The sequence below is a fragment of the Protomyctophum parallelum genome (assembly GCF_964188405.1).
Source record: "Protomyctophum parallelum genome assembly, chromosome: 5".
Classification (NCBI taxonomy): Eukaryota; Metazoa; Chordata; class Actinopteri; order Myctophiformes; family Myctophidae; genus Protomyctophum; species Protomyctophum parallelum.
Window position 1 is genome coordinate 31527039 of NC_139702.1, and position 22366 is coordinate 31549404.

At 45.4% G+C, this 22366-nt stretch overlaps 1 protein-coding gene across 1 annotated transcript in view; it reads left to right on the forward strand.

Annotated features, from left to right (window-relative positions):
• The window catches only part of LOC310858326 (protein sidekick-1-like), a gene marked incomplete at its 3' end in the record, with an annotated part of 358338 nt that overhangs the window by 201758 nt on the left and 134214 nt on the right, over nucleotides 1–22366 (forward strand). Inside the window, exon 5 of the mRNA XM_083764434.1 lies at nucleotides 383–516. Within this exon, the coding sequence (XP_083620560.1) occupies nucleotides 383–516 (134 nt within the window). The remainder of the gene's footprint in view (nucleotides 1–382; nucleotides 517–22366) is intronic.

Genomic DNA, 22366 nt, shown 5'->3' on the forward strand with positions numbered 1-22366 from the left:
CGCGAGCCAAAACAACAAGAACTGAGCAGAAACACGAAACGTATGTGGAGAGAGGGACAGTGGGCCAAGTGAGAGAGCCACCGCAAGACATTAGCTCCATATCAATGCCAGACAGCCAGAGGAGATTTGCTTAAGCTTTTCCGAATCCTCTTTTGCTCTCTCGACGACGTGTCCCCTTTTTTCCCGTCTTATGCGTGCTAAACAATGAGCTTTGGAAACAAATGCTCCTCGTTCGTCTGAGCTTTAATTAGGGAGGAGAGCAGCCTTCTGAGAGAGAGGACAACGGCACGAGAATGCTCTGGTGTTGATTGTGGTCGTTGTCTCAATGTGTAATCCCCCTTCTTTCTTTCTTTCTTTCTTTCTGTGGTTCTGTGTGGAACAGGGCGATCACCTTGGACAATCAGCTGGTCGTGATGGCGAGCACGGCGGCGGACGCGGGTCGTTACTACGTGGAGGCGGTGAACGAACTGACGGGAGAGAACAAGACCAGCCCCTCTGTCTACCTGAGCATCTCAGGTAACACTGACCCTAGACCAGCCCCTCTGTCTACCTGAGCATCTCAGGTAACACCCTAACACTGACCCTAGACCAGCCCCTCTGTCTACCTGAGCATCTCAGGTAACACTGACCCTAGACCAGCCCCTCTGTCTACCTGAGCATCTCAGGTAACACTGACCCTAGACCAGCCCCTCTGTCTACCTGAGCATCTCAGGTAACACCCTAACCCTAAAGGCCTATTCATAGTCTGGATTTTCGGTGGTGAGGTGACCACCGGAGCTGAAATAACGTTGAGCGGTGGTGAGTAAAAACAGAGAGAAGGGCTGGAGCGGTGGCGGTGGTTTGCTCTTCACCGCGGCTCGTGACGTCATGTTGTAGTTTGGTGGTCACCTAACCACCGGAAATCCAGACTATGTACATTATGAGCCTTTACCCTCTGAAACTCCTCATTCACCAACGCTGGTGAGGCCTGGTCGTTCTCTCTTCTCTGACCTCGGTTTCTTGTCTGTCACTCTCTCTCTCTCTCTCTCTCTCTCTCTACACTCCACTTACTGTATCTAATATATAGGCAAAACTTGCCTATATACCCGGGGATGTGCTCACTCAAAGCATTTGCAGACTTTGAGTTGTGTTTGGGCAAGGCGTGTGCTCCTATATTACTCGATCTCTGCCTATAGCTCCCACAGTTAAAACACGCACACACGCACGCGCACACATTGCCATGTGAGTGTTTCTCAGCAGCAGTGAGGCAGGTCCACCATCCCAAATCAGCCTGGTGGTGGCGCTATAACAGGCCGCTTCAAGTTTTGCTCTTGGACTTCTGGCTCCGTAAGAGTGAATCCTTCTCTAGGACTTTCTGTTGGTTCCCTAATAGTTGTAATAGTAATGATAACGTCTAGGTAACTAAGATGCATTAAAGTTACATTAAATGCCAATTTTCAAGGGCCTTGACATACTGAGAAATTCACGGGTAATACTAATTATGAATGCACACATGCTCCCCCTTTTAAGCCTGGCTGGTTCCCTGCAGATTACAGTGCCGGGGCAAATTTGTCTGCGTATTTAAAAAGCCTAGAGGGATCACCTGATGCGTAAAGACATTCACGTGGAATAAGCGTGCAAACATGCTCATCATTTAACCTCACGGGCAGAACTAATGGAGATGACAGCTCAATCAAAAGTGATACATGTGTGTCCCTGATCATAACTACTTGCTGGCTCAGCATGTGCAAGGAATTAATTGCTAACAAGCTACGCTTCATTCTCATTATTTTCACCCGAGGACTTGATTAAACCTCGAAAAGATCATGGTTGGGTCTTAAGGCCACAAATCAGACACATTATATACAACACACACGTACTGCACTGTACCTTCTAATCTACGACATGAGCTCAACCTCAACTATTCCAGGAAAGGGATCTTTAACACGGTCTGGGGGCCGGGGGCTGCTTTTCCGGGGATATAAATATGTCCGTATACACGGACAAATATGTCCATGGCATGATGAATAACATTATAATGTTCTTATTTTGATCATAAGACCCAATTACTGAATGTCCGTCTCCAGGTTTTCTTCAGAATATGCATGACACTCATTTACTTTATGACACTAATGTCACTAGGATTCCAGTTATGTTCAAGAACCCCCATAACTCTGAAAGTGTTAAAATGGAACCAAATGGACCCATTTGGTTCCATTTTAGCTCTGTATGTGTTTGTCTACTCATTTTGGCAACACTATTCTATATATATGTGTGTGTGCGCGTGCGTGCGTGCGTGCATTTGCGTTTGCGTGCGTGGTTGATGAGTGGCGTGTAGTCTTTTCCATGTTGTGCTTGTGACGGAGCATCACAAACCTCTCTCGACGTATTCTTCATCTTCCTCTGTACTGAAGCTCAAAGGCGATAGGATTAAGTTAGCTGCTGAACAATCATCCAGTTGAAGTGTTGTTCTCATTGTTATGTTTACATGAGAGAGAGAGAGAGAGAGAGAGAGAGAGAGAGAGAGAGAGAGACAGAGAGAGAGAGAGAGAGAGATTGGGGGTGGAGGTTGGGTTAGAGGAAGCGACAGAGAAAGGAGAGCCCCTTGTTTGCGATATGGAGTTTTAATTAGATTCTCTTTACGGGGTTGTATCCTTTGGCATCTATTGAAATGCATCCGAACACACACACGCACGCACCTAAGCGTGCATGCACCTAAGCACACACGCACGCACGCGTTTACTACAATACACTTTCCATTCCCATAAAACCACATCTTTGATCTTGTTAGTTATGAGGAGAGGAGAGGAGAGGAGAGGAGAGGAGAGGAGAGGAGAGGAGAGGGGAGGGGAGGGGAGGGGAGGGGAGGGGAGGGGAGGGGAGGATCAAATGTAGAAGCCAAGAAGAACATTATGAGATAAGAAACGACAGTGAAGAGAGTGCAAACAAGAGGCTGAAAACCCCCTGCAAAAAACCCATCACGGCAGCTTTTCACTTCATGTCTATATGTGATTTATTATGTCTCTATATTGTCACTATTAGATATTTATCTGCACTATTATTATATCACTATATTATTGTGACATGAACAGTGTTAACACTTATGCTATGCTGGTTACCGGAATATTATAACCTGCCGAGCTATAGCCTGGAATCTGTTCTGGAGTTTAAGTCAGGAGAAAATCATTTGTAAAGGTAAAACACAAAAGCAGAATATTTCTGTAAGAGCTCTTGTGCGTGGAATTGTTGGCCAGGGTTTGCAGGGAGAATATTTGAGAAATGGTTTCGCTGTTAATTCAGTACATGAGATTTGAAATGAACGTGGTGATTAGTTTGCCTAGTGGGTTAACCGTGGAACACACAATGGCATGCACACATGTACGGACACAGGCACACCCCACATACAGTACATACATACATACATACATACATACATACATACATACATACATACATACATACATACATACATACATACATACATACATACATACATACATACATACATACATGCATGCATGCATACATGCGGTCTAGCTTAACTTGGACTCAGGGGGGTGGACGCCTCTGCCTTGCATAGTCCCCAGTGAATAGGCAGTTTGCCCTTCACTGGTAAGGTTTTTAAGGACCCACTTTTAGGCCAGTGCACCAGAGCAAGCTTTTGCCTTTTTTTAAACCCTACCCATTTGAACCAAATACATACATGCATACATGCATACATGCATGCATGCATACATACATACATACACATACATACATACATACATGTCTTTCTTACTCTCTCTCTTTACTCTCTCTCTCTCTCGTATTCTCTCTATTCATTTTCCTCTCTTCCCTTCACCTCTCTTCCATTAGCTAGTCTACAGGCTCTAAAGCCAGGGGTTTGCAAACTGTCAGTCAAGCTCTCTCCATCTCTAAAAAAAAAAAAGTAATATCTTTTTTTCCCTGTTCGAATAAATGAGATGCCTTTTTTTCTACTCTCCCCCGTTCTGTCTCTGATTGAACATTCCTGCTTAACAGAGTAGAGAGAGAGGGGGAGAGAGAGAGACAGAGAGAGAGACACAGAGAGAGATGTAGTTGGTTTAGAGAGAGCGACAGAGAAAGGTAATAATGAAGCAAGTCACTGGCACAGTATTGGCCAATGCTCAGATATGTCACGACATTATATAGTGGAAGAGGCGCGTGCCGCTGTTTGAGCATTTTCATATTATACACGCCGCGCATTTTATCCTTATGTTCGCATACCTCTTCATTATGTAAAAATACCGTGAATCCACAGACTCCTGCCATTCCCTCTGTCAGTATGATATTTACCACGGTCTAAGTGGGGTTCCTGCAGCGTACGTTAACCATTGCATCTCTCTCACACTTGTATTATGCAGTTTGGTAAATAGTTAGGGTATGTCAGGAGGGCCTTGGGCCTCAGTGGATGAGGCCCATGCAGCTGTTTTCACGCACGCACGCACGCACACACACACGCACACGCACACGCACGCACGCACACACAAACAGATGTTTGATGTCCACATTGAACGCAGAGACATTTTACAACTTAATCGCTCTCTAGTCTAAGATAACCGGACTTGAGTTACAAATGTTACTGCGACCACGTTTTCCGCCTGAACGGAACCCTGTGGTCCAAGTGGTTAACACTAGACAGACGAGATGCAGTGAATCAACCTTGCGTCACCTTGTCACACACACTCATGGTGCATGCCTTCAGAATGGCTGCATGCTGCAGTCATAAACACAACCCAACAACCCAAAAGCATCCATAAAAAGGAGTCGTATACAGTATGTCTATAGCACATGGTTTGGGGCTGCCAGTAATACAGTGCAGCCTCCACTGAGTGCAGTCTGGCCCAGCTGTTCTGGCCTGACCTCAGAACAGTCTTGGCCGCCCGCCGCTCGCTGCCTGCGGGCCTCTCGCTCTGGAGACGACGCGGCTATGAGAAACAGCACGCCGTCGTCTCCCCGGGTCAAAACCTCCGCTCTGATCTCCAGTTCTCCGCCTCGCTCCTTTGCTCTTTGAGCGCTCCATCGCAGGCCTGCATGCCGGGGCCGACACACGCACGCACGCCACAGCGGCACACACACACACACACACACACACATACACACACACACCGTGTTTTTAGAAACGGGTGTCTGGGGACGTCGTTATTGCGTTGAGATTAGCCATAAGCGACGTCGACAGAAGTTCCATTTATGTGTCGTTAAAGGGGGGGCATCGGCGAACAGCTGTGTTGTCCTTCAGCTGCAGACTATCCAATATTGTCTTTATGGGGTGGAATTAAATAACGCCTGCTGGTAAACATTCAGGTAACGTACTGTACACATATTTACACTGTCAGAGTTAAAGTATACCATATTGCATACATATTTACACTCTCAGAGTTAAAGTAACACTGAGGGACGGGCATTATACTGTATAAACCTGTTCACTTATCCATCCATCCCTCCACCATCCCTCCATCCATCCATCAGCCATCGTGTGTGTGTGTGTGTGTGTGTGTGTGTGTGTGTGTGTGTGTGTGTGTGTGTGTGTGTGTGTGTGTGTGTGTGTGTGTGTGTGTGTGTGTGTGTGTGTGTGTGTGTGTGTGTGTGTGTGTGTGTGAGCGTGTTTGTACTGTAGATCATTGGTGATTTTTACATCAGGCCGTTAAAGCTGCAAAATATGTCTACAGAATGCACGCACGCAGCACGTGACATTGAGACAGCATCAACACGCCGTAGTTTATAGAGCAGTGCTATAAAACAGAAAAGAAAAAAGACAGTGAGTGGATTGCTGGACCTCAAATGTCTGCATGAGATGACAGGAGAGATGGAGGGGAGAGGTGGGAGGTGGAGGAGAGAGATATAGGATGTGAAGGGGAGGTGGAGGAGAGATATATAGGATGTGAAGGGGAGGTGGAGGAGAGAGATAGGAGGTGAAGGGGAGGTGGAGGAGAGAGATATAGGAGGTGAAGGGGAGGTGGAGGAGAGATATATAGGATGTGAAGGGTAGGTGGAGGAGAGAGATATAGGAGGTGAAGGGGAGGTGGAGGAGAGATATAATCTGAAGGGAAGGTGGAGGAGAGAGAGATAGGAGGTGAAGGGGAGGTGGAGGAGAGAGATATAGGAGGTGAAGGGGAGGTGGAGGAGAGATATATAGGATGTGAAGGGGAGGTGGAGGAGAGAGATATAGGAGGTGAAGGGGAGGTGGAGGAGAGAGATATAATCTGAAGGGAAGGTGGAGGAGAGATATAGGATGTGAAGGGGAGGTGGAGGAGAGAGATATAGGATGTGAAGGGAAGGTGGAGGAGAGATATAGGAGGTGAAGGGGAGGTGGAGGAGAGAGATATAGGATGTGAAGGGAAGGTGGAGGAGAGATATAGCAGGTGAAGGGGAGGTGGTGGAGAGAGATATAATGTGAAGGGAGGTGGAGGAGAGAGATATAGGATGTGAAGGGGAGGTGGAGGAGAGAGAGATAATGTGAAGGGGAGGTGGAGGAGAGAGATATAGGATGTGAAGGGGAGGTGGAGGAGAGAGATATAGGATGTGGAGGAGAGAGCTATAGGATGTGAAGGGGAGGTGGAGGAGAGAGATATAGGATGTGAAGGGGAGGTGGAGGAGAGAGATATAGGATGTGAAGGGGAAGTGGAGGAGAGAGATATAGGATGTGAAGGGGAGGTGGTGGAGAGAGATATAGGAGGTGAAGGGGAGGTGGAGGAGAGAGATATAGGATGTGAAGGGGAGGTGGAGGAGAGATATATAGGATGTGAAGGGGAGGTGGAGGAGAGAGATATAGGATGTGAAGGGGAGGTGGAGGAGAGATATAGGAGGTGAAGGGGAGGTGGAGGAGAGAGATATAGGATGTGAAGGGGAGGTGGAGGAGAGAGATATAGGAGGTGAAGGGGAGGTGGAGAGAGAGATAGGAGGTGAAGGGGAGGTGGAGGAGAGAGATATAGGATGTGAAGGGGAGGTGGAGAGAGAGATAATGTGAAGGGGAGGTGGAGGAGAGAGATATAGGAGGTGAAGGGGAGGTGGAGGAGAGAGAGATAATGTGAAGGGGAGGTGGAGGAGAGAGATATAATGTGAAGGGGAGGTGGAGGAGAGAGATATAATGTGAAGGGGAGGTGGAGGAGAGAGATATAGGATGTGAAGGGGAGGTGGAGGAGAGAGAGATAATGTGAAGGGGAGGTGGAGGAGAGAGATATAAGGTGAAGGGGAGGTGGAGGAGAGAGAGATAATGTGAAGGGGAGGTGGAGGAGAGAGATATAGGATGTGAAGGGGAGGTGGAGGAGAGATATAGGAGGTGAAGGGGAGGTGGTGGAGAGAGATATAGGATGTGAAGGGGAGGTGGAGGAGAGAGATATGAGGTGAAGGGGAGGTGGAGGAGAGAGATATAGGATGTGAAGGGGAGGTGGAGGAGAGAGATATGAGGTGAAGGGGAGGTGGAGGAGAGAGATATAGGATGTGAAGGGGAGGTGGAGGAGAGATATAGGAGGTGAAGGGGAGGTGGTGGAGAGAGATATAGGATGTGAAGGGGAGGTGGAGGAGAGATATAGGAGGTGAAGGGGAGGTGGTGGAGAGAGAGAGATATAGGATGTGAAGGGGATGTGGAGGAGAGAGAGATATAGGATGTGAAGGGGAGGCGGAGGAGAGATAGATATAATGTGAAGGGGAGTTGGAGGAGGAGTAGAGGAGGAGAGTGGAGGAGGTCTGAGGTTGATACAGAGCCTATAGTCCATGATGTGAGTGTGATTGCACCTCCTGCCGGTAGCCTTCTGTGCGTCTCCTATCCTCCCCTGCATGGCCCTCTTGGGTGTTTGGTTTTCTCCTCATCCGTCTGTGCTGCGAGCCGGGGAGCCGCTCTCCTTCCTCTCCTCCTCCTTTGTGACGGAGCGTCCTTTTGTCAGGAGGGGAAGAATACATGAGCCGATGCAACACCTGACTCATCTGACCTCGGGACAACCTGCAAGGGCATGCAGTGCACGGGCGCACACACACGCATGCACCACTCACACACTCATGCACCAACAACACCAATACACAGGCACACATACACATTTAGTTTGCATAAATCTTCCTTGCAGTGACACATGGGTGTGTGTGCGTGCGTGCTGGTGCATGTGGAGGCTGGTGCATGTGGAGGTCATTATCCACGTGGTGAAGCATCCATTTGTTTAGAAGGTAAGGATAAAGTGGCAGCAGACCATCTGGAGAGAGGGAGAGGGAGGGAGAGAGAGAGAGAGAGAGAGGGAGAGAGGGAGAGAGGGAGAGAGAGAGAGAGGGGGAGAAAGTTAAAAATAATGGAATATGCACACCAATACTGCCTGACATATGGAACGATGAGACACAAGCCGTGTCTGTACCGCAGAGAAGACTTGGAGAGATGTGTGATCCAAACTTGTGGGAGTTCTTCTTGTGTGTGTGTGTGCGCGCGCGCACACACATGCGGTTTGTTTCTGTCTCTAATCCTCTTCTCTCCCCACCAGATGTTTCCTTTCCACATGACTGACTCTTAAATGAGAGCGTCCCATGTCTCTGAGAGAGAGAGAGAGAGAGAGAGAGAGAGAGAGAGAGAGAGTATGTGTGTGCGCACCGGCATACATGGCTGTGTGTGTTTGCTCCAGGTCCCATCCCAGTTGTTTTGTGGCGCATCTAATTGGAGGTATTTTAGCGTCCCTGGAAACAGGGTGTGGGTTTGTGTGTGTGTGTAGGCATACATACTCCTTTCCTGTGTGTGTGTGTGTGTGTGTTTGTGCGAGTGGTAAGCAGCCAGCTGAAAGCCATCAGTCCTCATTTGTATACGATCCATCTCAGGATCACATGGATCTACATCCAGTATGTGGACTGCTACAGCACTCTCGTGCTGCTGCACTGTTTAATGTGCTGGTTTGCTGGAGGTGTTTACCATTTTGCTGCATCATGACTCGCTGAGCATCAAGGAACAGACGCACGCACGCACGCACACACGCACGCACCTCCTATTTTCTAGATTTTGATTATTACAAAACACACAACTACTTCAGCCATGTATATATCGCCAATTTGAAAATAGCAGATCTACAAGATCACTTTTACTTTTGGTAGTACAGTTTTGTTGACGATACTTACTGTACTTTTACTCAAGTAGGAGACTTCTGCTTGTAACAGAGTATATGTACGTTGCAGTATTGACACTTTTACTTAGGTAAAACTTCCTCCATCACTGATTACCGTACACAATATATCGTCACTGTCAGGTGGAAACCTAGTATGTCCAAAACCATTTATCTTATCATGAAATGGGGAACAACAAGTTGCGTTCCAATGGATGCAGTGTAGTTATTATTTTGTCACAAGCTCTTGCTGATACGTTTGATTGATTATATTTATACAAGACCAGACTTCACTGCACTTTCAAAATGTGTAGTTCGGCTATTTTACAAGAACAAGACTGTTTGTGTATGGCAAATTGGCAATTCATTTCCCCAAAAACATCTTAATAAATTGAAACATGGAGATACAAGGTTTTTAAATATCGTTGCTGTCAGTTATATTATCAGGTTATATTATAACCTGGTATAGTGAACACAGAACGGTATAGTATTACAGAATGCGCTAATAATTTAGGTAAAGATTAAAGGTGAAATTTTTGCACCATTTTTATGGTCCAAACGGAACGATTTGGTTCCATTTGTATACACTCTCATTTGTCTGAGAACCACTGTACCAGTGGACTCCGGAATGTTCCATAGTGTCATAGCAAAGTAGCGTCATGCATCTTCTGAAGAAGGGAGACTGACATTGAATATTATGATCAAAATAAGAACGTATTAATGAACGTTATGATGAGAACATTCTAATGTTGCGTAAAAACAAAACCTAAAGTTTGCCATGGACGAGGCCAAGTATTAAAATTTGCCATGGACGAGGCCAAGTATTAAAATTTGCCATGGACGAGGCCAAGTATTAAAATTTGCCATGGACGAGGCCAAGTATTAAAATTTGCCATGGACGAGGCCAAGTCTTAAAATTTGACACGGACGAGGCCAAGTCTTAAAATTTGACACGGACGAGGCCAAGTCTTAAAATTTGACACGGACGAGGCCAAGTCTTAAAATTTGACACGGACGAGGCCAAGTCTTAAAATTTGACACGGACGAGGCCAAGTATTAAAATGTGCCATGGACGAGGCCAAGTCTTAAAATTTGACACGGACGAGGCCAAGTATTAAAATGTGACACGGACGAGGCCAAGTATTAAAATGTGCCATGGACGAGGCCAAGTCTTGCCACATACACATGTGCACACATGTGTACACACGGACACATTGATGACCCCCTGGTCCACACGTACTCTGAGGGTGGTTTATGCAGATTATATTCTGGCAAAATAAATGTACCCACAGTGTGTGAATTGACCTAGATTACTGGCTGTGTGAAATATAGACAGGGCCCCAGCTGTTCTTGTTCTTACAAGAGAGTGTAAATCGGATATGAGATGTCCGTAGCGCAGTAGGTAATATAGTAATATAATAGTTTATAGAGACCTCTCCTCTCGTAAAATAAATAATCGAAGGGATGTTCTTTTCACAAGGTATTAAAAGGCTCTTTGCGACATGTGCAAGGGAGTACAAATCAAAACACACCGCTATAGATTTAACATTTTGAGAAATATTCAGAATCACCTACTAAAGGTCATGCCTGAGACCAGCATGTAAATGTGCAAATGACGCATCAATGTCGACTTTTATTTATAGTCCTCTGCTACAGTACCACCACCATCACGTAACACCAAAATGTGATTATTTTAAGATCTCTGCCCCCACCCCCCCCCTCGCCTTTTTCATTTAATTAATTGCTGGTGGGAGGCGAGGACCAGCAAATGTTCATCAGTTCCCGAGATAAAAGCACACAAATTACAGTGACATGCTAAGATGTTTGTGGCTATCCGGCATTGATTTTCCTTCTTTTTCTTAACTCACTTAATCTTAACTCTCTTGTGGGGTCGTGGCTCCGTGGAGTTAAGAAGCGCTGGCGTGGAAGATTGATAAGCTTTATTTGAAGCCGAGACAGACAGCCCACCAGTTTAATCACTCGTACTGGAAACTATGGGCTTTGTCTCTTCTCTATTAGCGGTTGTTTCTTTCTCTATTAGCGGTTGTTCCACTCCGTGTTTATTAACAACACATTCTCAAACATACTGTAAGACACATAGGGCCAACATTCCCCATTGGTGGTGTAGGGGTGCAATGACACAGTAACTCTGCATCGATGCAGTTACTGTACTGTTAACAGGTGAACATTTTAATTTGAACTGTATCGATATGCAAACTGCAACGTGTCGTGTGGTTTGACTATCGCTGGTATAGGAGTCACATGTGGGCGTGACATTGAAATTAAATGTCCATTAAAACCTGAAATAAGCAATATTTCGGTTCATAACTGTAGCACAGTTGCTACTGTATACTGTGGATTAACCTCAGCCACATGGAAGGACAGACTGGTCATTTATTGGCTTCACACACAGACGCTCGGTGGAACATAAACATAAACACCGCTATAAATACAGTGCAAAAATAAAGTCAGCCCTATAGCCACTCCAATGCTGGGAATATTGCCTGCATGCCGCACGGACTCGGGGTTCAAATGGTTCATTGCACTTTCAGCTTTCTCGTCTGCAGTGTGTCTACTCTCTGCTGTCTGCGTGGCTTCTGTCTGCGTGCAGGCCACCCTCAGGCACAGCACTCTCCCAAATGGAGGCAAACCTTGTTAGTCACTAGCACAAACACCTGCCATTATTCAATAAACCCTGGCACGGCTCCCGTTAGCCACTCCTCCCTGCATCTCCACCCACCACACAGCAGTGCCTGGAATCCAGACTTATTTACTCCGTTCCACAGATTCTTTTTTTTCCCTTTTTTTCCTTCTCACTAGTGCTTCTCAGTCTGGAAATGATGCCGTGTGGAATATAGACAGGGCACCAGCTGTTCTTGTTCTTACAAGAGTGTAAATCGGATATGAAATGTCCCTATATGAATATGCTAGTTTATAGTGACACATAAGACGGAGCAATCTCCTCTTGTAAAATAAATTATTGAAAGGATATTATTTTCACAAGGGATTAAACACACGGATAGATTTAACATTTTGAGAAATATTCAGTCTACAAAAATGTAAATGAAAACACTGGTAGCATCCTTAAGGCATTTAAAAATGTCAATTTTCAAGACAGTTGTTCAGAAATTAAACTCTTTATCTCTTTTTTTAACTCATCCTACGGTGGTCATTATTTCATAGCCTATAGAGCTGCAGTGCCTGAGAGAAATTGGACCCATGCAATAAATTGACCTCGCTCATAAGGACACATTTCTTTCCTTTCTTTGTTCCTCGGTTCCTTTATTCGGGGTGGATTTGATGAGAAGAAGTTTTGATCGGTTCTTATAGCCACAAGCGCAGCTATACAACCATGTTGGGAGTTGTTACATCAGGCTGTATCTTTTTTATCTCCATGTGCGTCCTGTGTCTCTGTATTCTCTGTGCTGCCTCTCTGTGTGTGTCTGTAATGAGGCTCCTCTGTGCTTCTATAATTAAAACCCCGCTGTATAGTGTGTCTACGGACAGAGAGATGGAACCATACAGTACACCGCTCAGACAGGAAGATGCATGGCTGATGGATGGCTCAGCAGGCTATATGTGCCAGCGTGACTGACACACTGCCTGTGTGTTTGTCAGTGTGTGTGTGCTGTGTGTGTCCGTGTGTCACATGTGATTTTGTACGGACGTGCGTGTGTGTGCAAGGCTGCAAGCAAGCATGCACGTCATTTCGTGTGTGTCTGCCTGTCGTAGCGTGTTCCACATACTTATGGACCTAATTGGCAGAAAGTTCACATGGGGCCGAGATGGGTTTAGATGGGTTTAGATGGGTTTAGATGGACGGATGATCCACCAATCCCCTCCCCGGCTCATGGAGTACAAACCAGAGCGATAGATGAGAGCAAATGGAAAGGACGAAGAGGTAAAAAAAAAAGATGGCAATATTATGGCAGAGGGGGTTATAGCGACCTGTACGGTTAAGACTGAGGTTAGGGTTAGGGTTTTACGTTTTCTTTGGAACAAAAGAGGGATGAGAAAGCGGAGAGAGAGAGTGCTGCTATAGGACAGACTGTATGGAGGAGGGAACACACTGAGGCCTCTCCTCCATCATGACATCCTGACATCCTTGTCAGGAAGAAGGATAGATTTCAAAAGGTGTGAATTTTTTTATATTTTTTTATATTCTGAGATGGATTTCTACTATAACCTCCACTGATGGCAATGCGCGTGCGTGCCTACGTGCGCGTCTATGTGCGTGTGTGCGTGTGGAGGAGAGGAGAGGAGAGGAGAGGAGAGGAGAGGAGAGGAGAGGAGAGGAGAGGAGAGGAGAGGAGAGGAGAGGAGAGGAGAGGAGAGGAGAGGAGAGGAGAGGAGAGTGTTTGAGGACGTATAATGAACATCTAATGATCATCTTCACACACACTGCCGTCTGTAGATTTAATCTCAACTGTGGCAGACGGAATTCACACACGCACGCACACACGCACAGACACACACATGCACACGCACGATGGCGAATGTGGTGTTGACGGTCTGGATAAGTGCTGTGGCACTCATCGTTATAACGATTCTGTGCCTTATCATCACCGTGCCAACACCCCGACATCTGTCTCTGTGATGAATACGCGTGCGTGCGTGTGTGCGTGCGTGCGTGCGTCTTGAATGGCTGTTATGCATACAAAGGGATGTACATACGTCACGATAGAACAGTGGAACTCATGTCATATAAAAGAATCATGCATCTACAGTCAGAATGTACAAACATTCCCATGTCATTTCGTCCATGTTCCATCTCTGTGATAACCCAGACATCTCTGTGATAACCCAGACATCTTTACATTTGTGACAGCTGATACACCAGATGTTGTTGTGGTTGATGAACAGTCCAGAGAAGTGTCACCTTTGACCCTAGCCTATAGTGGACGTGTCGTATATTAAAATACAATACAGGAGAGTAAATGTGCACGGCAGACAGACGAGATTCCATGTTCCATGAGTTGTTTATTCAGAGTACAGCACAGCAGCAAAGCATACCATAAGCTCACACAGGAGCGACCTGGCCACAGGAGTGACCTGCAGCCCAATTGACCAACTTTACATTCAAATCAAACTGCTTTAAACTATCACGAATCCACATTGAGCCAGACTGGCATTTGGCCACTCCTCTGGAAGGTAGATCACTGTAGCTTTGATCCATTGTTCATCTTCTAGCATGTAAAATCTTTAGGTGTGACCCAGGATCTAACCTCAGAGTATAAACAAACCCTCGACACCCTGACTTTGAATAACAAAAGGCAGGCCTCTGAGACGAACTGCCTTGCATATTAAGCCGGTTCCCACTGAATACAACAGTTTGAGTACAAGAACATGAGATATTGCATAGAATTATTGGTACCCAGATACGACAGACGCTTTTATGACCAATGGCAATGCACGCAAATGCATTTTTGCCCTCCCCCCAAACATGATTTTTTAAATGTCCGGCAACAGTGGAGAAAAAAAAACCTCTGTTATGCGTCCTGATATGAACAAGATAACAGAGGTTTTGTCTGGGTCCACTTTATCTACGTTTTCATGTAGACATGACAAACGAAAAAACGACATTCATAAAAACACCTGTGTAGGTGTTTTAACCCATTTTGGGGTTAGCATTATGTCATGCCTTAGCTATTGAAAAATAGCAGATCTACAAGCTCATAGCGCGCCACTCGGTGGCGCGCTATGAGCTTGTAGATCTGCTATTTTTTTGAAAAATCGAAGACATTTTTAGAATCTGATCTCAGTTCAGAATGGGTTAATAATGAAACTGTCAGGATGTAATAGACATTTTTTAAATCTGATCTCAGGTCAGAATGGGTTTAAGAAGCCTCAGAACTGGTGGAGCTCCACTCCTGTATAGCTCCCTGCTCACCCTCATGGTCTAAAATGGGTTAAAAAGAGGAGCCAACAAATTAGCCGCCATCAAATTGTTGTTATTGTATCATGCTCGTATACTTTTCCCCACAACATTTCCCCTTGACAACGTGTAATGCAATAACATTCAGTTATCCCATTTAGGCCTGACGTCGAAATAAAAAAAACGTTCGCTCTGAAAGAATATAATACTAGTCAAAGATTTGTGCCGCATTTTTATGATTTTTCAAAAATAGCAGACCTACAAGTTCATAGCGCGCCACTCGGTGGCGCGCTATGAACTTGTAGATCTGCTATTTCCCAATGGCTACAGAATGCTTGAAACACCAAAAGGGTTCCCGCCCCAAAATGGGTTATTCTTATTCTGCATATGTTGTTCTAATTCTGCAGGCCAGCGGATATTTTTTTCTAATTCCATTGAAGGTTGAAGGCCAAGTTTCTCTTTATCTTCTGAACATGCATAATGTATAAACATTCAAAAATAGTTCTCACAGCAGTATGTCAACAACAGAATGCATACTGTATAAATAAATGTAAAACATGTACTACACAATCGTAGTTCTAGCAGCAGTATATCTACAGCAGAACTTCCAGTTTACAGTCAAACCCTTTAGGCGCAATGTGCATGCTGTACGTGTCTCCTAGGTTTTAAAGGTCTATTCTCTACAAAGCATAATATATGTTCTATTATATTTTACCAAGGGGTATTACAGGAGCGCATCGTTACCTCCGGGAACAACCTATCACACATCTTAGCATATCCACTCATCTGCAGCCTCATCAGAGACATAATCCGCTCCATGACTCACAGAGGTTATGCAAAGAACAGCAAGTGAGCCCGCGATTGCCTTAATAGGCCTTAACATACAGTACTAGCGGTATAGATAAAGCTCCCCATTTTGGGCGGGAACCCCTTTTGGTGTAAGCGTTATGTTATGCTTTAGCTATTGAAAAATAGCAGATCACGAGCTTGTAGGTCTGCTATTTTTGAAAAATCTTGAAAATGCAGCGCAAATCTTTGAATATATATTCTTTCAGAGCGAACGTTTTTAACTCAAATCTTTGCTACTGGGGAGGCCCCTGGAACAACATATTTTCAGATTGAGGTCGGTGGCCAAATACAGATAATTCTGGGGGTCCTTGACATGAAATTGTTGAGCGCCACTGACATAGAAACATAGCTTTTTCAGAACACTGGCGGCATGTAGAAGGAATGTTTTTACAATCTGATCTCAGGTCAAAATGGGACGGTGTAACGATCGTGACACGCGCTAACATAACTACAGGTTTGCTCACTGTTTCTATTTTTCTTTTGCTTCTGTGGTTGACCTCTTTTTTTCTCCTCACGGTCATGGTCAGATAGTGATTCTATATAGCGCTGCTGTCCAAATGATCTGCTTGTTTTCTTCATTTCTCACCATAAGGTTTTGTTGTTGTTTCATGCGGTGCAGTGCTGTGTCGCTAATTCAGTCGAAATCCGCCTTTTTAGACGGTTTCAACAACTTGGGATAGCCCAAAAAGGAGTAAAAAAGCCTGGCAAAGTATACTGTGCTGTCACTGCTATAATTGGCAGCCGCCATTATGCCGGAGACGCTGTTACTATAGTGTGTGTGTGTGTGTGTGTGTGTGTGTGTGTGTGTGTGTTCATGCCAACCGCATGTTGCCGTTTACAGGAGCTGTGTGAGATGTGAGAGAGATGTGAGGGAAAGAGAGGTGTCGATGATTAGGCAGAGGGTGTGGCCACGGAGAGACTGGCATGAAGAAATACAAGAATAATGATCTAATGCAGTGTTTCTCAACCTATGTACCGCGGCACTCCAGGTGTGCCTCGAGATTTTTACCAAAAGTAACACTAGCCCTCCCCCGAAAGCGATAGCTAGGCGTCCTATTGTTGCGTCGTTGTTGTTGTCACACGTCTAAATTGACGTGCGAAAACATGACGACGGAACAATAGACTCTTAACGACCATCGGCCATAGAAATGTTAATCGCCTGGCAACTTTACTGTATAAATGGGTCACAGACATGGCATTCACATTGTACAGCTACTACAAGATGGAACTAGAAAAAGTGCCCTACTGGGCACAGGTCTCCACCAGGATGAGCAGATGTGAAGAATTCCAGGCAAAGGTTTTTCCTTGGCCTCTAGGGAGTTGGCATACAAAGTTATCCACAGATCCGTGCAGTTAGAGGTAAAAACACTTTTCGGCCAGTTATAGCGCCACCTTGAGGCTGAGTTGAAATTGTTCATGTGGCATTTCGTCCTCTGCCTAGTGGGAATGTGGGTGCACAATTTCACGGAAATCACGCGATGTGTTCATGATTTGCAGCATTTTGTTTGAAACTGAGCACTCCTGTGAACTTTGGAAGCCAATCTTAACCAATCAGGATGGAGTGTGAGAAATCTGAAAGACCGGTTTCGTTGAATGGCTCTAGAGAGACTGTGTACCAATTTGCGTGATGTTTGGACAAAATCTGTAGGTGTACTGTGCAAAAACTTGTTTTGCACAAAGCGGCCTCCTGGTGGCGCTATAACAGGCCGTTCTGGAAATCTGAAAGACTGGTTTTGTTGAATGGCTCTAGAGAGACTGTGTACCAATTTGCGTGATGTTTGGACAAAATCTGTAGGTGTACTGTGCAAAAACTTGTTTTGCACAAAGCGGCCTCTTGGTGGCGCTATAACAGGCCATTCTGGAAAGTTTGGGGCAGAGGTTCATCGTTGGCATCCAGGGAGTGTGTGTGCAAAATTTGGCATCGACCGGGTTAACGGTGGCCGAGATTAGCTGCTAACGGACACACACACACACACACGGACACACGGACGGACGGAGTGCAAAACATACTCTCCCCCTAGCCTTCGGCTGGTGGAGACAACCAGCAGCAAAAAAGAGATGCATCCAGAAGACGCTACATTTCGTTCCCTCCAGAAAGACACCACCAGAACCCGACAGCACAGACAGCGGCGCCGTGTCACCTGCATCTGATGACGGCACAGCAATCGGTCCCTCGCTGCCGGGGGGAACGGCGACTAGGCTACTACCAACGCAACGCCTACAAAGAAAGCCCCTGCCAGACTGTACCGTGATGATTACATGAAGTTTGGCTTCACGTTTACTGGGGATAAAACATACCCGATTCCGCTGTGTATAGTTTGTGGATTCAAGCTTGCAAACAGCAAGCAACAACAACAAGCAGCTATGACCGGGCGATACAAGGGATTTGTTAGCCGAGTGAAAGAGATTAATCCTGACGTCATGGCTACACACTGTTTTTTACACCGCGAGGCGCTGGTTGCAAAGACTTTACCAAAAGACCTGTTAGTTGTGTTGGAAAATGCAGTAAGCGTCGTTAACTTTATTAAAGCAAGACGCCAAGACCACTGAAAAGCAGGCTGTTCGCCACACTGTGCGAGGAAATGGAGGCGGAACATCAAACTTTTGCACACCGAGGTTCGATGGCTTTCCAGAGGAAAGGTTTTGTCGCGTGTATATGAACTGAGGGAGGAATTTAAGTGCTTTCTGTCCGCAGACAAGCTCAAGGTTCACACTAAGACAGAACTTGTCAAACATATTTACTTTTATTTACATAATTTCTTTTTATCAATTATTTTTTACGATTTTCTTTGTACAAAAGTGCTCAAGTTTAAGACCATTGTATTGTGGCAAAAGATTTTTGTTCTTGTTTTCACAACTCCTTTTTTTATTTAGAAGTATTACTTTGCATTGACAAATTGAACATGTGTTTGCTATATTTTGTATGAGTTTTCAAAAATAAATTGGTGAAACTGAGGCACTGTCTCTGTCCTTTTCTTTCTCTTTAAAGTTATTTGACGAGTGCTGTCATGTGTGTTTTTAAAAGTATATTGGGTTCATATATATATATATATATATATATAATATATATATATTTACTATATATATATATATACACCGGTATATACAGTATATACACACACCATATATCTAGGTGTGCCCCGAGATTTTTAGGCTATAAAAAGTGTGCCCCGGGACAAAAAAGGTTGAGAAACACTGATCTAATGAATGATAGACACAAGAGAGACGATTGGTTGATTGGTGAGACCTTCACAGTCAGTGCCCCATCTCTGTTTGACTTCCGACGCTCGCTCTCACGTGTGTGTGTGTGTGTGTGTGTGTGTGTGTGTGTGCGTGTGCATGCGTGCACGTCTTGTCATTATGCAAAGCCTCTCTGAGTCAGTTCAAACAGAATCTGCCGTCGGTAAATAAAAGTCTAGTACTACAGAGAGAAAGTCGCTGGGATCACACATGCACGTGCATAATGCATGTTCCCATCTCTCTGTTCATTAGAGCCTCTATTTATGGAGTTGACACATCATCGGGATGTGAAGCGCTGCGTGCGTGCGTGGCGCTCACAGGCATCTTTTGTTAAGGACTTGTCGGAAAAACGCCCCCGTCTCACCGCGCACTGTCAAGCACGTGCACGTCGCTGGCGCATGTTCTCAGAGCGAGGACCGTGCGTGTGTGTGTGTGTGTCCTCCCGTCCCCTGTGTTATCACAGTTTATTATAGGCAATGCTTTTATCAAGGGCTTGGAGAGCAAATGAGGCAATCGTTTCGTTAGGAATGGATGGAGTGATACGGAGAGAGAGAGAGAGAGAGAGAGAGAGAATGAAGAGGACACAGCAGAGATACAAGGCCATAGGGAGTTGGGGGCGTCGGATTAGCGGAGATATGGAGAAAGTAACAAGTCAGAAATCAAACAAGCTAAACAAACAAAGTGAGAGATTGCAAACGAGAGAGATAGAGGTGCGTGCGTGCGTGCGTGCGTGCGAAATATTGTGTGGCTTGTGACGACGGGGTCCAATATTTACTTCAGTGACCATGGAGGTAAAGAACGCTGTGTTCACGCTCACTCCATTGGAATCAATGAATAGACTCCAACCTGCTGGTGGTCTCCTGAAAAGGCCCACTTCACACGGTGATGGCATGTCTTGCTATTTCCATCTTGGCCTCCATACCACTCCTCTCAGCATCTCTGAATACAATGAATAGAGCAAGGACACAGACATACACAGACTGGCACACACGCAGAGCGCACACACACACGTATGCGAGCGCACACACGCACAAACACGCACACATACACCATCAGTGAACATGCACTCATTGATTATTGGAGTGTGAATACACATGGGCAATGGGTATTTAGCATGTGTGTGTGTGTGTGTGTGTGTGTGTGTGTGTGTGTGTGTGTGTGTGTGTGCGTGTGTGTGTGTGTGTGTGTGTGCGTGCGTGCATGCGTGTGTGCGTGCGTGCGTGCGTGCGTGTGTGTGCGTGCGTGCGTGTGTGTGCGTGGTCCATAGACAGACAGATGATGTCCATTAAGAGGCGGTGCCGTCCAGAGTCAGACCCAACAGCTGCAGCCAGATCTCATTGATCTGTCACCGTTCTAATGAATCCATTATGGCCAGACTCTACCAATCAATCTTCGGGGCCACTTAATCAATTAAGCCATTAATCAGACACAGATCCTAACTGCACTGGCCCTAATGAGTGATAACGTTGTAGGCGCATGCGTGCGTACACACGCAAGCATGCACGCACGGACGCTAGCGTTGGTGAATCTGCGGTTCCTCAACTATTTTTGGCTGGGGAACCCCGGAAATGCTTTGTCCATGTGTCGCGCCCCCCGCCCCGCAAACCCTCCTCACCACCAATGCAAACTGACTGCAAAAATAACCTTAATAATAATAGAGAAAATATATCATAAATTAATACTCAAACCAGATATAATCATTACGTGTATGCATGCACCTAGTACTATGTATTATGTAAACTCTTAATTTCCATTTTCCAGCCATTTTGTTGCAAAATATATATATATATATATTTATTTATTTTCTTTTTGAAAATAATTTGGGGACCTGTGGGTCACGACCCACAGGTCGAGAAGTGAACCCCTGCTCTATAGATCTTGTACTGAGATGGATTACTATTGCATCAACAGCACATAATGGGTAGTTAAACGTTAAACTAACTCAGGATATGGTCTCTAATCTTCTTTGTGTTGACGATATGCTTTCACTGTGGTGTGTGCATGCGTGGGATGTTTGCATCTACTGCAAGTCCATTCTATTTGCGTGGCACATTATCATACCAGGTACCCAATGTACTCCACATTACAGGAACAAATATTATAATGTACAAACAGATTCACAAAGTGCAGACTGAAAGCTTTTATAAACCCCACCAATGCACAATTAGTAATTGGGATCCACCACCCCTGCAATACCGCACACACGCACACACACGCACACGTGCACGCACACACGCATGTGCACACACGCACGCATGCACACATATACACACACACGCACGCTAAATACCCATTGCCCATGTGTATTCACACTCCAATAATCAATGATTGCATTTTCACTGATGGTGTATGTGTGCGAGGAGCGTGCGTGCGTGTGCGCGTTCTGCGTGCGTGCCAGTGCGTGTATGTGTGTGTCCAATTGCTCTATTGTAGAGATACAGTATGAATCAAGCCACGCTTTCCCATTGGAAAAGATTTGGTATGCCAGGAACTTTAATGGGGTAGCCTGATGGATATTTCACCATACAAATGTGAAAGAATAGATCTACAAGCTCAAAACATTGTGACCTTGTAGATCGGTTCTTTTGAGGAGTCATCCCATTGTACATGACGGAACATAGAATGAGCATTCTATATGCATGCAGCCGAACACAGTGGTGCGTTCAAGTGCAACACGTAACGTGTGTTTGCGGTCACATATCGCACACACACACACACACACGTGCACAGTTTGCAGGAGAGCAAAAATACCGGGGAATTAATTTGGGTCACAAATGGGTTAAAGGTGCTCTGCAGGGAAAAAATAGCAGCCCACCACCGCGAAGTGTGGGGGCGTTCGAATCCAGCGCGGCGCATCCGGCTTTGTCGAGGGTCTCTACGGACATATATGATTGGCCTGCATGTGTAGTGAGGAGGGAAGCCATGCGAGGAGGGGGATATTTGTCATTGTGGCACATTATATAGTCCTATATATGCCCATGGGCGGACGGGAGGAGAAGGATCCTCGCGGTGGGGCCTCCTCACTGGCTCAATGAGTCAGTGGGATATAACAGCAGTGACTGACAACCCACAGAGATGTGTGTGAGGAGGAATCAATTGGCATAAAATAACGACAACACATTTTGGAGAGAAAAACGGGTAAAAGAAGAAAAAACGAGTCACACACATTCGGAATCTCCAAATACTTTGTCTATCATTCACCTAAAATGCCAGAGCTGAAAATGACGGAAAAATACTTACCTCACCGAAAACAGCTTTATTTTGGACTTTTCTTGAACTTGTCAGTTCGCAATAGGTATCTTCCACTTTTTTGTTTGTCAATCTCAATTTTCACCGG